At 43.5% G+C, this 15,360-nt stretch overlaps 1 protein-coding gene across 3 annotated transcripts in view; it reads left to right on the forward strand.

Moving 5' to 3' along the window:
• The window catches only part of ASB3 (ankyrin repeat and SOCS box containing 3), a 116,470-nt gene extending 113,571 nt beyond the window's left edge, over positions 1-2,899 (forward strand). For all 3 annotated transcript variants that reach the window (XM_045009119.1, XM_045009118.1, XM_045009122.1), the window contains one exon: positions 1,054-2,899. In XM_045009119.1, the coding sequence (XP_044865054.1) occupies positions 1,054-1,310 (257 nt within the window). In that variant the 3' untranslated portion in view covers positions 1,311-2,899. The remainder of the gene's footprint in view (positions 1-1,053) is intronic.
• The last annotated feature ends 12,461 nt before the right edge of the window (positions 2,900-15,360 follow it).

Raw genomic sequence — 15,360 nt, forward strand, 5'->3', positions numbered from 1 at the left:
AGACACTGCTGTTTATTCAACTTTTAGCAGATTGGTCGTTCTTAATTAATCAGATCTCATAGCAACATTTTAGGTAAAACAAAATCATAATGTATTATATGAAGGCTTATAGCTGCATTCCAGCATCTGTATTATTTATTTATTTGATGTATGCAATCTGGTCAAGCCAAGCCACAGCGTTCTTGTAAACGATGTTCAAGACACGAAGACCTCCAGGATGTTGAGTCATTTTGCAGTTTCCAACAATATGTGTCATGGTTTGGGGTTGCCCACATTGACATAATGGACTGTCTGTAAAACGCCACCAAAATTCTGCTGCTGCATCTGTATCAAATAGTAACAACATACTGCAATTATTTTCTCTGCATTAGTACACCACTTGACTCTTGGGCTGCAATTTGATACAGATTCATATGAGCTATATTGTATCTATCTGTGTGGGAGAGAGAGTTCGCAGAGGAACGGTTTATCATTTCTAATTTCACAATAAAACATATTAGCCAACACAACAGGTTAAGACAACTCGTAGGTATGTTTTACAAAAATGTAATTGTGAGTCTTGGTTCATTAAAGGAAAAGCTGACTAGTAATAAGAAAAGATGGCAATCATACTATCATGAACCAACTACTTTTGTCATCAATATTTACTCTTTTCTCCCCACAGTAAATTAGTTTCCATTGTTGACTTTCCATCATCTCAATTTAATTTTATCACTCCCTGTGTGTACCATTATATCTGCTAATCTCTGTCCAAGCAACTGGCGGTTTAGGCGAGTTGAGTGGAACTTTTTAGTAGAGGGTGAAATAGTTTGTTTTCATATATGTCAAGATTAAGGTATTTTTATCCAGCTGATACAGGGACATTCTAACATGCTGGTTTTAAAACTGCTAGGTTTCTTCAGACATTAGAACTCTAATTAATCACTTGGCAAGTGGTTTATTTAATGTTCTTTTATCAAAGGAGAACTGCCTAAGAGAAGCAAAAATATAAGCACATAGTTTAATCCCGTAGTTCTTTTCCTCGGTTTGATTTTTGTTTCTTTCATTTTACAGCCTTTATCCCTTCCTTGGCTCACCTTTGTCGTCTTGAGATCCGGTCCATTTTAAAAAGTGAACACCTACAATCTGACCAGTTTATCCGTAAATTGCCCTTGCCCACTTGTCTACAGGACTATCTGCTGTATTTAGATATATTGAGAATAAATGGCATTCCAGAACTGGTGGATGTTCAAGGTGAATGGGATGAAGGAACATTTTACCCAACTCATTCCACTTCAGAAGACACCAAGAAGGGAAGCATGTGTTGCTGATGCTTGATAGTCCAACTGCCTGAGACTGGATGCAAATGTTGCGGACTTTATGAATGTCAATTATCAGACTCCACAGGAGAGCTACTGTATCTGCATATTTGCTACTCTGGTAAAGGGTTTTTTTCACATTGCAGTTTACATTTTAATTAGAAGTATGTTGCAAGTTATGATGTACTCAGCTACATGGAAAGCTTTAAAAAAAATCTGTTCTAGTCCCTTCATTTGTATTCTTTCTTTCAAAAGAAAATCCCTTCCTCTTATGTGGTAAAATCAACCTGTTCAGTGAACATAGTTTCTAGATAGCTATCCCTGTCATTCACTAAGTTAATGTGAAAAATCCTATTACAGATACTGTACATGCCAAACAAAATATGTTTTAAAGTTAAAAATTATATGAGTTTTCTGATTTACACGTTGAGAAATTATCTAGGTGACCCAGACATCTGAGATCACTGAATGTCTAAAAGGAAAGTGCTTGTTGAGGTAGGTCTGATCCTTGTGATAATGGACAATAATCTGTTTTAATTTGTATGAATTAATAAATCTATAATTAGTTGCTTCTATTCTGCCTTCCATGTAAATGCCTTAGGATATTCATTTTATTATAAAAATATACTTAGTATTTTATTTGCAAACCAATAATACTTCCTCCCTCCCAACTTTAAAGATGTGAAAATGAAAATTTTGGTACTTAAGAGATGTAGATCAGGGTTTATGCACATACTCCAATAGAAGAAAAAATCAGTATTCAGATTAGTGTTTGAACAGCACATACTACAGTGTTATTTAGAATGATGTTATAGTAGAATTGAAATGCTGCAATAATCCCAAATTTCATGTTCACATTCATGGACTATTTATTCTAGTTTCTTAGAAATTAGAGTACAAAAGGAATTCAGGTTCAATATGATTGTGGTGATTTGTCCTATTAATTACTCTAAAAAAGTATTTTGGAGTCTTACTAATTCTTTTATCAGGATATTAAGCACCTACCTGTTCAGTGATCCCATATCTGCTGGTTGCAAAGAGCAGTTTAATCTGCTGAATGTATTTATTTTTTCTTTAATTACATAGCATTGACAATCACTGTTCCAATTGGCAATGACTTGAGCTCTGGCCCTGTTTGGGATATTTCTGGAGATGGATTGTCTGTTCTTGCTAGCTATCCTCACTTCTGCTTTTCTGATACCAAAGTCCCAACTAGGTCATATATCTAGAGCTGACCATGGTCAAGAAAGCAAACAATGGTGGATATTGTAGCTTAAATTTAAAAAAAATTACTGCTGGCTTGGAAAAGTTAGCCATCCTTCATACATGGAAATGCAAACTATAAACATGAGTGAGAACAGTCTACTCAAGTTCCTTCTTGCCTTCAAAAGATCTTATTAGCTTAGGTACCTTTATTTCTGCATGAGGTTTGTACTGAGAGGAATTTAATAATGCTCTGTAGAGATGTGCCTGTGTACTGTGCTATACCAGAGTGCATATGTTCATTGTTAGGATACAATGCTAACGTTGTAATCTTTGGTATCGCCTATATTTTCCATATGTTATCAAACCATTTGTCTCATTCAATAAACAATTTAAGAAGAAAATGTCCATGTTGGAGTTCTTATCAAATTTCAACATGCTTGCCTTTGGGTCGGTCTCATTTAGTCTCCCTGCAATTGTAATTTTCATAGGAGTGGTTCTCAAACGTTCATAGTGTGCACCAATGTTCCCGCTAATTTTTTCCATCCAGGTGCGGAATGAATTTTGTTATGTGCACCAATATCGAGGTAATGTGCGAATGTGCGCCACGAGTAGAAACAAAAAACCTAGATATAATATATATATTTTTTAAAGTTACCATAGAGATAATTATTCCAGCCAGGACAGTTTAGGCATTTTAGAACTCACTACTCAAAGAATTAAATTTAAGCATAAGAGAGAAAAAAAATCATGAAATGCATAGACTAAAACTAAAAACTAAAATAACAGCACTTTGAAAGAATAAAATTACAGAGAACATACATGCATTGCAGGAAGTACCAAGAAGTAACAATAACAGCAACACAAGTATGTGTTGGGAAGTGAGTGTGAAAGAGACTCTGTGTGTGTGTGTGTGTGTGTGTGTGTGTGTGTGTGAAAGAGAGAGAGATGGAGACTGCGTGTGTGTGCATGTGTCAGAGATAGAGACAGACTGTGTGTGTGTGTGTGTGTGTGTGTGTGTGTGAGAGAGAAAGTGTGTGTGGGTGAGCGAGAGAGAGAGAGGCACAGAGACTGTGTGTGTGTGTGCTGGTTGCTGGGGAAGCCTATGAGAGACTGTGCACGGTCTCTCTGAGTCTAAGGCACCCACCAGGAAGCTCAGACCTCAGCAGCTGAGCTCTCCTGCTCCTGAGCCCTGTCCCCCCTGCCCCACTCTGCGGAGATGGGGTACATGGGCAAGGGGGAAGGGGTCACCCTGACATCAGTGCCCCTTCCCCCCCGCTCTGCATAGCCAGCAGGAGGGTCCTAGGGGCTCCAAGGCAGAGGGTAGGAGCAACATGGCTGCAGATGAGCAGAGGGAGAGGCACCTGAACACACGCTGCTGTGCACCACTCTGCTAATCAAGTGTGCGGCACTTGATTCACTCCTGGGCAGCTGCACAACCACACAGCTTAGAGGGAACACCGGTGTGCACGACATCTTACTAAAAACAGTTTCCTGGATCACATCCATTCTCTTTTACAATTGTGCAGCCCATTTTCCGCACCTGTAAGTGATCACATACGCCCAGTGGCAACACAGCAACTGTTTATATGGAAAAGTAAGAATAAAGTATTATGTGTTTTTTAGCTGTCTTTCAATGAAATTTAGCAGCTTGAAATAGGAGGCGATTGCCAGCGAGCTCCATCTCATTGTGGATCCCAATAGTTGCTCCATAGACCATCAATGGACCAAAGACCACAGCTGGAGAACCTATGCTTCAGAAACTCATTATCTTTGGTTTTAAACTCAAAATGTTGTTAAATATAAAATAGCGGGTAATTAAAAACAGAAGAGGCCAAATGTAAAGTGATCTGATAATTGGAATAAAAATATATACTTTTTACATTATGCTTGTATTGATATCCTTCAAATGCCAAAACGATTGTGTTTTTAGTAATGTAGAGTGCAGGTGTGTGTTTGATAAAATGGTAAAACAGTGTAACACAAATGCATTATTGTGCGGATCTCACCAGTCAAAACTTTCCGTCTCCAGGCTTGTATTTCACATATGCCCATAATAGGTGAAGTGGAACAGGTGGTAATTGCAATTGGAACAATGAGATTCATGAATAATATGCATTTTGTCTCTCTTATCAGTTAAGGGTTATCATAACGTTTTACTCACTGGTTTACCATTTGGATGATAAAGCCCATCATGAGTCAGTAAAAAATGCTAATTTTCACTCTGCTTAGAAACAAGACAAAGTATGTGGAGAAGAAGGTATATATGGTGACCTTATAGGCCAATTATTTCAGAACTATAATTAATACAAAATTCTAAGGTTAATATAAGCAACAAAGAATCCTGTGGCACCTTATAGACTAACAGACGTTTTGCAGCATGAGCTTTCGTGGGTGAATACCCACTTCTTCGGATGCAAGTAGTGGAAATTTCCAGGGGCAGGTATATATAAGCAAGCAAGAAGCAAGCTAGAGATAACGAGGTTAGATCAATCAGGGAGGATGAGGCCCTGTTCTAGCAGTTGAGGTGTGAAAACCAAGGGAGGAGAAACTGGTTCTGTAATTGGCAAGCCATTCACAGTCTTTGTTTAATCCTGAGCTGATGGTGTCAAATTTGCAGATGAACTGAAGCTCAGTAGTTTCTCTTTGAAGTCTGGTCCTGAAGTTTTTTTGCTGCAGGATGGCCACCTTAAGATCTGCTATTGTGTGGCCAGGGAGGTTGAAGTGTTCTCCTACAGGTTTTTGTATATTGCCATTCCTAATGTCTGATTTGTGTCCCTTTATCCTTTTCCTTAGAGACTGTCCAGTTTGGCCGATGTACATAGCAGAGGGGCATTGCTGGCATATGATGGCATATATTACATTGGTGGACGTGCAGGTGAATGAACCGGTGATGGTGTGGCTCATCTGGTTAGGTCCTGTGATGGTGTTGCTAGTGTAGATATGTGGGCAGAGTTGGCATCGAGGTTTGTTGCATGGATTGGTTCCTGAGCTACAGTTACTATGGTGCAGTGTGCAGTTGCTGGTGAGAATATGCTTCAGGTTGGCAGGTTGTCTGTGGGCGAGGACTGGCCTGCCACCCAAGGCCTGTGAAAGTGTGGGATCATTGTCCAGGATGGGTTGTAGATCCCTGATGATGCATTAGGTAATAATTGGAGATATACCAATCTCCTAGAACTGGAAGGGACCTCGAAAGGTCATTGAGTCCAGCCCCCTGCCTTCACTAGCAGGACCAATTTTTGCCCTAGATCCCTAAGTGGCCTCCTCAAGGATTGAACTCACAACCCTGGGTTTAGCAGGCCAATGCTCAAACCACTGAGCTATCCCTCCCCCATTGGAGGGGTTTTAGCACCACCCTATACCGAAAACCTACCGACCGCTATGCCTACCTTCATGCCTCCAGCTTCCATCCCGGACACACCACAAGATCCATTGTCTACAGCCAAGCACTGAGGTACAACCGCATCTGCTCTAACCGCGCAGACAGAGACCAACACCTAGAAAATCTCCACCAAGCATTCTCAAGACTACAGTACCCACACGAGGAAATAAGGAAACAGATCAGCAGAGCCAGACGTGTACCCAGAAGCCTCCTACTGCAAGACAAACCCAAGAAAGAAACCAACAGGACTCCACTGGCCATCACATACAGTCCCCAGCTAAAACCCCTCCAACGCTTCATCAGGGATCTACAACCCATCCTGGACAATGATCCCATACTTTCACAGGCCTTGGGTGGCAGGCCAGTCCTCGCCCACAGACAACCTGCCAACCTGAAGCATATTCTCACCAGCAACTGCACACCGCACCATAGTAACTGTAGATCAGGAACCAATCCATGCAACAAACCTCGATGCCAACTCTGCCCACATATCTACACCAGCAACACCATCACAGGACCTAACCAGATCAGCCACACCATCACCAGTTCATTCACCTGCACGTCCATCTGCAAATTTGACACCATCAGCTCAGGATTAAACAAAGACTGTGAATGGCTTGCCAATTACAGAACCAGTTTCTCCTCCCTTGGTTTTCACACCTCAACTGCTAGAACAGGGCCTCATCCTCCCTGATTGATCTAACCTCGTTATCTCTAGCTTGCTTCTTGCTTGCTTATATATACCTGCCCCTGGAAATTTCCACTACTTGCATCCGAAGAAGTGGGTATTCACCCACGAAAGCTCATGCTGCAAAACATCTGTTAGTCTATAAGGTGCCACAGGATTCTTTGCTGCTTCTACAGAACCAGACTAACACGGCTACCCCTCTGATACTTAAGGTTAATATGCATGTTTGGATCAAATAATGTGAATGTTCCTCTTGAACTAATTCAGAAGATCACTCTGCCAAAGGAATTAATAAATAGAGGTTAGTTTGTTAATAGTATTTTCCCTCCCAAAGTGCATACAAAGCTAAATCTCAGGATTTGAGCCCCCCACCCCTCTCTCAAGTCCAAATTTAAGAATGGTAGCCGTTTTAGTCTTTATCAGCAAAAAGAACAGGAGTACTTGTGGCACCTTAGAGACTAACACATTTATTTGGGCATAAGCTTTCATGGGCTAAAACCCCCTTCATCGGATGCATGGAGTGGAAAATACAGTAGGAAGATATAGATGCACAGAGAACATGAAAAAATGGGTGTTGCCATACCAACTCTAATGAGACTAATCAAGTAAGGTGGGCTATTAGCAGCAGGAGAAGAAAAAACTTTTGTAGTGATAATCAGGATGGCCCATTTTAAACAGTTGACAAGAAGGTGTGAGTAACAGTAGGGGAAAAATTAGCATGGGGAAATAGTTTTTACTTTGTGTAATGACCCATCCACTCCTTATTCAAGCCACAAGTACTCCTTGTTCAAGTCCAAATGTTACCTTAAATTTCTAATTGGGCTGACTCCTGTCTCCCCTTCCATTTCTGTTAGCATGTAAAATAGAAAAAAAATCCATTTGCCAAGGCCAAAGTCTGGTAGATTCTGAATTTCAAGACCCTAAACCCGAAGAAACTGCCTCATGACACCTTGTCACTGCTGAGCATTTTGAAATATGAGCACTTATGATGCTCCCATACATTTCTTCAGCTGGATTACCTGCAATCCTTGGAATCCATGCCAGGTAATGTCTTAGACTGGTTCATCATGGGTGCGCATGTCATGCTCAATGTTCCAGAAATATGGAATGGTATATGGAGTGACATGTACATTGTAGAAAAAGCGGGGATGGCTGAGCAGTACCTCTATGGCCCACTCCTGCTGCTTATTCTTCACTTAGCTTGTAGTAAGTCCATGGAACAGTGAGTTCTTACATACTCCACTCCCCCAGACAAGTAGTAGCTGGTACAGGCCAATTGCACAGAGTCACAAATCCAAAGAGCAGTAGATAGGCAACAGTGACAGCAACAGCAGCACTTACCTTTTACAATGAGCAAGGTACCAATACAGCATCCCCCTACTGAGCTGGTCAGGAGTCTAGCTTGTAAAAGTGGACTCCCTCTACTCCAACCAAAGAAAAAGGAGTTAGTTTATTAGTCACTGGTACATGCTACTCATCTCTCTGCTACTACAGTTTGTCGTGAGTGAGACAGCTGCCATACAACGCAGCCCCAGTTCCCAAGGGAGATGACACATATATTGGCACATCATGAGCATGTAGGTAGACAGTTGCAGAAAGCTTGAGTCCCAGTGCTGCAAACTCCATGCCACAGGAGCAAGGAGGTGAATGTTCCTTGCCACCATCTCCAACTACAGCTGTGAAAAGTTAGCCTTCATATTAGCACATAACAAGGAAGAAAATGCAGTGTGATAAACCCAGCCAGCATACAAGAGATTGCGTCTAAGAAAATATGCTCAATACACCATCAAAAGCCCCTGATTATTTCACAGGAAGGCAGCCCAGAACTTGAGACAAAAGCCACACATCTGCAAGGTAGCATGGCTACAGGAATTTCATAAACCAGTCCCATAGCCACATCTAGCATTGCTGACCTGGAAAATCGACCCCCCTACATTACTAGGAGGAGACTTAGCAATTTTCAGCCTGCACCGCCGTCTCTTCCTGGAAAATCTATTGCCAGGAGCTGATGGGGGTGCAGGCTGAAAATTGCTAAGTCTCGTCCTAGTACTGTACTGCGGAGCAGATGCCAAAAAGACTAATAAAAATGATCCCACCTTCCAGTTGAACCTGCCAAGCACCTATAGGCCTGAGTTCACAAAGCAGTAGCACACAGCAGTTCATGGAAACAGACACATAACTATCCAACTGACTTGTAGCTGTAGTCAGAACTAGTGTCATCCCCATGTTGCTTGCCAAAGCAGCATCTCATAAGCACATTCAGGCATGGCAACAATGGGCTGGACTATTGTTTGTCATATAAAAAGACCTGCTCTTTCACCCACCATCTCCAAAGGACAAGATGGAGAGTGGAAATGCTGGCAGATGAGTGGGGTAACCTAAAGACGCTTCTGTCAAGTTGCTCCTGCTGATGTAGCTAACATTGTACATGCTGCTATATAAGATGTATTATATAAGTAACTGTCCAAAGGCCTAGACTGCCCCTCCAAGATCATTTCACTTGTGATTATGAAATGTAAATATATTGACAGAATATAGCACAATTTCTGAATCATCAACATACAGTGCTTTTTTATACTGTGTTTTAAAGTCTCTACATTCTGCGCATTGCAGGCTCCATTGTGTTAAACTGTGGTGTACTAGTTAATCTGAAGCTATTGCAAAGATTCTCATGTGTCCACTGTACTAATGCAAATATACCTGGGAATCTTACACATGTGAGAGACCACCCATTCTTATAACACTACATGTTGGTTTCCTAAAACACAAAGCACAAGTGAGGTGCAATCTGCTTCTGATGGGGTTCTGTTCTGTTCTGTTCTGCTCAGGCTATGGTGACATGCTCAGGGCACACAGAGGGAAATTATGGTTAAATTACCACTAACCTAAGGAAAGGAATAGGACTAGACTATCAGGCCACATTTTTCATGCAAACAGCACCATAATTTAGGAGGATTTGGATGTACTGGGAAACTGAAAAGAAAAATGAGAAAAGGAATGTGTTACAAGGAACTCCCCAGAAACCTTTTTACAAATGAATGATGTCAAAGCAGAAACAAACAGCTCGCAGCAGCACTGGTCTCTATTCAAACTAGCCCACACAGCGATTGTCACTACAGGGAATTGTTACAACACATCCAGTGTGCACATGTGTGCGAACAAAGTGCTGATAAGAAAGCCCAAGTGTTCACTTACAATAACACTGAGTCTGCAATGTGCACGTCAGTGGTGTTTAAATACAGATCTAGAATATTACTCCACTTCATCTTTCTGTCTATCCATGCAGCTACTTATATTCCCTCATCACTGTTGTATCTGAGGATTTGGTGGGTGGAATTTGAGAGAAAGGGGTGGGGTGTTATGTCCTAGCTTAACTCAGTAACTACAGAGCCATAATGTGCTATCAGGAAGCCATGGGATCACCTCATACCACTACTGTGAGGAAATATAGATGGCAAAATAGATGGTATCTATTTATTTCACTGTCAGTTTAACCTCTCATTAGCTCTATGGGCAGGTGGAAAGATTTTAAAAATAAACAATTTATTCATGCTTTGTAAGGACATTAAAAAAACCTCCCTAAAACCAGATGAAACTCCTCCCAGATATAGTTTTGTAATTAGCCTCATGCTTATGGTGACCATTCTGAGTTTTCTGGGGGAGGGGTATACACAAACAACTACCTGAGGTGGTTATAGGGCATGTACCTAGACAGATAGTATGACTGACTGCTAAGTGTTAAACACTGAAAATGCCCCTCCTGGTTTTGGGCTGGCTGGATGTAGGGGTGATGATATGGATTATTAATACAACATAAGATTTGTGGCTTCTGCTACAGTGAAATCCTGTGTAATTACAGGCACCACCTATTATTAAGGTTGCCCAACACTTCCCATTATAACACCCTGTTATCAGTTGCTTATAATTGTGCCAAACTTTAATAATTTGGGTTGACATTTTTCATGACGTGTTTGCCTCAGGCTGGTTTTTTTTTGTTTTTTTGTTTTTAACCAGACTGGTTTAGCCTTTTTCAAGAATAAGGTTAGGAAAAAATATTTTTTGCCCATGTGAGATTCTGGTGGCCTTTTCTTTGAACATCTCTAGTGCCCAATACTTTGGAGCAGGGTCTTGAAATGTAGCAGGAGGGTGGCCTTTTGCCATCCCTATGGAAATCTGCCCAAATTTGGCCAAGTTACAAGCCATTGCAAATGGTAGTTAGAACCTTCTTAGATTTTAGCATCTTAATTTTCTGAAGAGTCCATCTGCATTGGACATGTTCCAGCCTGGGACTAAGCAGGATTTTCCATGCAATTGGATCTCTGGGCTGCTGTGGGTCAGGTTGGGTCTAGACAGTTTGTCTCTGCTGTGCTCTCAGTGACCCTCTGCTGGGCCCAGCCAGGTTGGAGGAACAAACTGCCTGAGTTGAATGCTGGACTTATGGAAGTGATGGGGGATTTCATTGGGAAAAGGAGTCTTCTGGGGGGACTGGGGGTTCTGGTGGAAGGGGACTGGGAGTTGTGGTGGGAGATAGACTGGGCTCTGAAGCGATATGGGGGCTGGCTTGACAAGGAGATTGGAACTGAGAGCCAGTGGGGCCTGGGAAGGGGTGGGGGGTGGGAGGCAGATCTGATAAGGACCTCTAGGGGGCAGGGCAGGAACTGGGCCTGGCTGGACAAAGACTGGGAATAGGAACCAGGGATTTTCCAGTCAAAGGAAATGCAATAGATCTAATTTACCTGGATTCTAGTAAAGAATTTGATACAGTTCACCACAGGAAATCATTAGTTAAATAGAGAAGATGGGGATTAATACAAGAATCAATAGATAGACAAGGAGCTGGTTAAAGGGGAGACTACACAAGTCATGTTGAAAAGTAAACTGTCAGGCACGAGGGAGGTTACTAGTGGAGTTCCTAAAGGATTGGTTTTAGGACCAATCTTATTTAACATTTTCATTAATGACCTTGACACAAAAAGTGGGAGTGTGCTAATAACATTTGTGGATGATGCAGAGTTGAGCGGTATTACCGATATGGAGGAGGACCGGACCATCATACAAGATTTGGACAAACTTGAAAACTGGAGTAATAGAAATCGGATAAAATGTAATAGTGCAAAGTGCAGGCTAATGCAGTTAGGGACTAACACCAAGAATTTTTGCTATAAGCTGGGGATTTATCAGTTGGAAGCGACAGAGGAGGAGAAAGACCTGGGTGTATTGGTGATCACATGGTTACAGGATGATTATGAGCTACCAATGTGATGCAGCTATGAAAAAGGCTAATTCAATCCTAGGATACATCAGGCAAGGTATTTCCAGTAGATATAAAGTATTATTGCGATTATATAAGGCACTGGTGAGACCTCATCTGGAATACTGGGTGCAGTTCTGGTCTCCCATTTTTAAGAAAGATTAATTCAACTGATGATCAGAGGAATGGATAATGTATTTTACAAGAGGAGACTCAAAGAACTTGGCTTGTTTAACCTAACCAAATGAAGGATGAAGGGAGATATGATTGCTCTCTATAAATACATCAGAAAGAGGAGTTATTTAAGTTAAGGACCAATACTGGCACAAGAACAAATTGATATAAACTGGCCATTAATAATTTTAGGTTTGAAATTAGATGAAGGTTTCTAACCATCAGAGGAGTGAAGTTCTGGAACAGCAGTCCAAAGGATGTAATGGGGCCAAAAAACTTGTTTTAAGGCTGAGCTTGATAAGATTATGGAGAGGATGGCACGATGACACTGCCTGCAATGGCATATGGCTCATCCACAATTGCTATTAGCAAATATCTCCAACAGCCAGAGATGGGACACTTATGGGGGAGAGCTCTGAGGCCTGGTCTACACTAGGAGTTTATGTCGAATTTAGCAGCGTTAATTCGACTTAACCGTGCACCCGTCCACACCTGGAAGCGAATTAGTTCGACCTAGAGGGCTCTTTAGTTCGAATTCTGTACTCCTCCCCGACGAGGGGAGTAGCGCTAAATTCGACATGGCTATGTCGAATTAGGCTATGTGTGGACGGAAATCGACCTTAGTAGCTCCGGGAGCTATCCCACAGTGCACCACTCTGTTGACGCTCTGGACAGCAGTCCGAGCTTGGATGTTCTGACCAGCCACACAGGAAATGCCCAGGGAAAATTTGAATTCCTTTTCCTGTCTGGCCAGTTTGAATCTCATTTCCTGGTTGGACATCGTGGAGAGCTCAGCAGCAATGGCAACGATGCAGAGCTCTCCAGCAGAGGAGTCCATGCAATCTCAGAGTTCGCGGACGGGGAAGATGAGGAAGGAGAGGAGGAGGAGGAGGCAGTCGACAGCGCTTACAACACTGATTTCCCCGACAGCCAGGATCTCTTCATCACCCTCACGGAGATCCCCTACCAACCCTCCCCAGCAGTTACCCCGGACCCTGAATCAGGGGAAGGATCAGTCGGTAAGTGCTTTAAACATGTAAACGTTTATTATTAATGTAACAGGAATCTGAACTATGTGAAAAGGAGGTCTATATATATGGGGATAGAACAGAAATCCTCCTTGGAGATCTCCACGAAGCTCTCCTGGAGGTAAACGAAAAGCCTCCGCATGAGGTTCCTGGGGAGAGCTGCCTTATTGGGTGCTCCGTGGTAGCACACTTTTCTGCGCCAGGCTTTCATGAGGTATTCTGGGAGCATTGCCTCCACGAGCATGCTGGCTTTCACGCAGCATGCGCTCTCTATCTCGCTCTGTGATCCTCCTCAGGGTGATCTCGCTCGGAGACTCCTGCATTTAATTAGAGTAATTTGTGTACTGTTAGTATTGGGAATGCTTGACTGTTCCTTTGCATGACAATAAGCCTCCGTTTAGAGCCACGTGGTGGAGGCTGCAGAGGGGCAGCATACAGGGATCTTTCCCAGGGAACAGCCGTGAGGAGGTGGAACAGGGGCAGAGTTTATGCTTTCCGGATTGCCTGCAGCAGGAGGGCACTGCTATACATTAAGTTTTAAGCAGCCTAAAGTCTACGGCTTACCATGCCTGGCTGCTACACGGATTCTGCTGTCCTGCCCCGCTTGTCTGATCTCCAGTGCAAGACCCCAGGCAATGAAAGCGAAGGCCGAAAATTAGAACTTGTCCTGAGTCAGTGCTCATGAGATAGGTGCTGTGCATGGTCTTGTTCACAGAGACAGACTAGACTGTGTTCATTGTTCGCAAAAATGTATCTTTGCAAGGAATTCACTCCCTTTTTCCCATCACACAGCTTCGACTGTCTTCAGACCTGCCCCAGCATCCCCCTCACAGAGGCTGGCGCAGATTAGGCGGCGAAAGAAAAAGACACGGGACGAGATGTTCGCTGAACTTATGGGCTGCTCCCGAGCCGAGGCGGCCCAGCAGAGCCAGTGGAGGAAGAACCTCTCTCAGTACCAGCGCTCACACAGCGAACGGGAGGAGAGGTGGCGTGAGGAAGACAAGCAGGCGACTCAAACGCTGCTTGGACTAATGAGGGAGCAAACGGACACGCTCCGGCGCCTTGTGGATGTTCTGCAGGACTGCAGGCAGGAGGACAGAGCCCCCTGCAGTGTATCTGCAACCGCCCTCCCCCGCCACAAAGTCCCATACCTCCCTCACCCAAAATAACAAGAAGGAGGGGCGCCAGGGGCCGTGAAAACTGTCACCGCACCCCAGCAGAGTGCTCAGTTACCAAAAGCTCTCATTCCCTAAATTCTGAGAAGTCCTTCCCTTCCTGACTTACCCAATCCCCAATCCCAGTTTCATCCCCTAACTGTCTAGTTGATTATTAAAAATACTTTGCTGTTAATTACTGTTTCTGTCATGTTTTTGTACAGAAGACTGTGTTTGAAGGGGGGTGGGTGGGGAAGGGGGTTGGTAATTGCATAGGACAGTCACCTTTACCAGGGTACAGACACGGGGGCAGGATCAGCAGCAGGTCACACACACAGTGCAGTCAGTAGGCACCCTGGTCGGTATGGGAGGTGGTTTCCAGGTTCTGTGTGGGTGGGGGGGTACGTGACTTTGTAGCGGGGGAGGGCGGTTACAGATCTTATGCAGCGGTCCTTGTCCTGCACAGAGCCACGCAGCAGGGGAATCTCTATCCGTCCTCCTCCGCAACAAGGTCACATAGCCCCCACACACAGAGTCCCAAAAAGGAGGGATGGCAGGCTCAGTTGAAACAACCAGTCCGGCACTGCGGACCGCTCTAGGAGCAGGAGCCTGTCATTCCTCGAGTTTAGAGGTGGTCTTTACATCACTGCACACCCTACCCAGCACAGTCTGCGTCCCAGTTTCAACCCTTTAACGCAAAGTCATTAATAAAAAAACCTTTGTTAAGTAACAATGGAACATGTATTTTATTTTTACACGTGTGTTGGAAGGGGGAAACGGGGTGAACGGGGTATGTAACTGCAGAGGATAGTCAACAGTAACTGGGTAAAGAAACAGGGGCAGGTTCAGCTTCTCTGTAAAGAAACTGAACAGTCACAGGTCACGCTGCTCGCTGAGGAACCTAGCTTTCAAAGCCTCCCGGATGCACAGCACTTCCCGCTGGGCTCTTCTAATCGCATGGGTGTCTGGCTGAGCGTAATCAGCAGCCAGGCGATTTGCCTCAACCTCCCATCCCGCCATAAAGGTCTCCCCCTTGCTCTCACAGAGATTGTGGAGCACACAGCAAACTGCAATAACAATGGGGATATTGGTTTCGCTGAGATCCGAGCGAGTCAGTAAGCTTCGCCATCTCCCCTTGAGACGTCCGAAAGCACACTCCACCACCATTCTGCACTTGCTCAG

This window comes from Mauremys mutica, chromosome 3 (genome assembly GCF_020497125.1).
Source record: "Mauremys mutica isolate MM-2020 ecotype Southern chromosome 3, ASM2049712v1, whole genome shotgun sequence".
Classification (NCBI taxonomy): Eukaryota; Metazoa; Chordata; order Testudines; family Geoemydidae; genus Mauremys; species Mauremys mutica.